General features: G+C 35.4%; 1 protein-coding gene across 1 annotated transcript; it reads left to right on the top strand.

Moving 5' to 3' along the window:
- Nucleotides 1-142: 142 nt before the first annotated feature.
- Nucleotides 143-1757, top strand: LOC107736556 (probable dimethyladenosine transferase; the record flags this gene model as incomplete). The annotated part of the gene is made up of 7 exons (XM_016547942.1): nucleotides 143-229; nucleotides 343-404; nucleotides 489-582; nucleotides 951-1000; nucleotides 1352-1475; nucleotides 1560-1652; nucleotides 1734-1757. Coding segments are annotated over 7 exons (534 nt in total), but the record flags the coding sequence as incomplete, so codon positions are not given.
- Between the last annotated feature and the right edge of the window lie 4 nt (nucleotides 1758-1761).

The following is a 1761-nucleotide window of genomic DNA, read 5'->3' as shown; positions in this document are numbered from 1 at the left end:
TTTTTCTTTCAAAATTTTCATTTTATATTTCTGTCAATTCATCTTTCTTCTAAAGAAAGTAACATCTCTCTGAATGTGTCACCACATTGTAACAGCACAAAATAATTAGTTGTGTTGATTTAATACAAAAGTGTCTTTGCAGGCAGCATTACGACCAACAGATGTGGTTCTGGAAGTTGGTCCTGGAACGGGTAACATGACTGTCAAACTTCTGGAGAAAGCCAAGAAAGTAAATATGTTTCATTAAATGTTTATTGCTGGATTTTAACTAGTGATTCATTTATTTATTTTTATTATTATTTTTCCCCAAATCATAATTACTTCATTTACAATAATTCAAAGGTAGTTGCATGTGAGTTGGACACCAGGCTTGTCGCTGAGCTCCAAAAAAGAGTTCAGTGCACGTAAGTGTTTTTCGTACACATTCACTGCCATTGCTGTTAACGCCTCAGCGCCTGTTTGATTGAAAAAATCTGTTTTCAATGCAGTCCAATGCAAAACAAGCTACAGATCCTCATAGGGGATGTTCTCAAGACAGAGCTCCCCTTTTTTGATGTCTGCGTGGCTAACTTGCCTTATCAGGTATTGGTTTAGAGATTTGTTTCTCCTTGGTTGCTGTAGATCTGTCTTCAGAGTTGCTGGTAACATTTTACAATAAGGTCCTATTAGTTAATGGTAGTTAATACGTTAACGTTCAGCAACACATTTGTTCCAGTATTTGTTAATTTTTTTAACGTTATTGAAAAGAACAGCTGTTAATTTTTAGTTCCTATTAGCTCAGGTCCTATAGATAATATTAACAGATTTGATTTTAATAATGTGCCGTATTTGTAAATGTTGAAATGAACAATAACTGAGACGAATTAATGCTTTAGAAGTATCTGTCATGTTAATGTAGTTAACAAATGAAACCTTATTGTAAAGTGAGATTTTATTTTATTTTTTTCTAGATATCATCACCTTTCGTGTTCAAGCTGTTACTTCACAGACCGTTTTTTAGGTAAGAAATTGGAGAAACCGTTTTTTTCAGGCTGGTTCAGTAAATGTGAGTGTAGAATAGAGTAAACAAACTACTCTAAAAGATGATTCACTCTTTAAACTGAAAAATGGGACTTACATTCCTACCTACTTCTATTATATTGATCATTATGATTTCTTCCATTCACATTTGTACAAGTGGCTCATTTGCTCCCAATTATACCATCTACGACTTTACAAAACCAGTTAAAACCCACTGCATTGCAATGGAAAATAATAATGAAAAGTAACGTCTGTTGCAGAGATGAGAAGTTATCACCATGTCAGTAATAGTGGTGGTTTGAGTTGAGTTTTGTATTTATTCTGTCTGTAGGTGTGCTGTGCTGATGTTTCAGAGGGAATTTGCCATGCGGTTGGTAGCTAAACCAGGAGACAAGCTATACTGCAGACTGTCCATCAACACACAGCTCTTAGCCCGCGTGGACCACCTCATGAAGGTCAGTGCCTGTTCAGATTCATTTAATGTATTCTCATTATTATTCATATGTGAAATCATATACTAAAATGCTATGATCATGAAGGTGGGAAAGAACAATTTCAGACCACCTCCAAAAGTAGAGTCCAGCGTGGTGAGGATAGAGCCTAAAAATCCTCCACCGCCAATCAACTTCCAGGTAAGTGTCCTTAATTTAAGTGTGTATGACTGACTGAGCAGTTATTGGAAATAATATAATCTTGTTTTTCCACATTTATAGGAATGGGATGGTCTTGTCAGAATTGCAT

Source organism: Sinocyclocheilus rhinocerous, unplaced genomic scaffold, assembly GCF_001515625.1.
Source record: "Sinocyclocheilus rhinocerous isolate Xijiao unplaced genomic scaffold, SAMN03320098_v1.1 C36780768, whole genome shotgun sequence".
Taxonomy (NCBI): domain Eukaryota; kingdom Metazoa; phylum Chordata; class Actinopteri; order Cypriniformes; family Cyprinidae; genus Sinocyclocheilus; species Sinocyclocheilus rhinocerous.
Note: the sequence above shows the minus strand (reverse complement) of the source record. Positions and strands in the feature narration are given on the sequence as shown.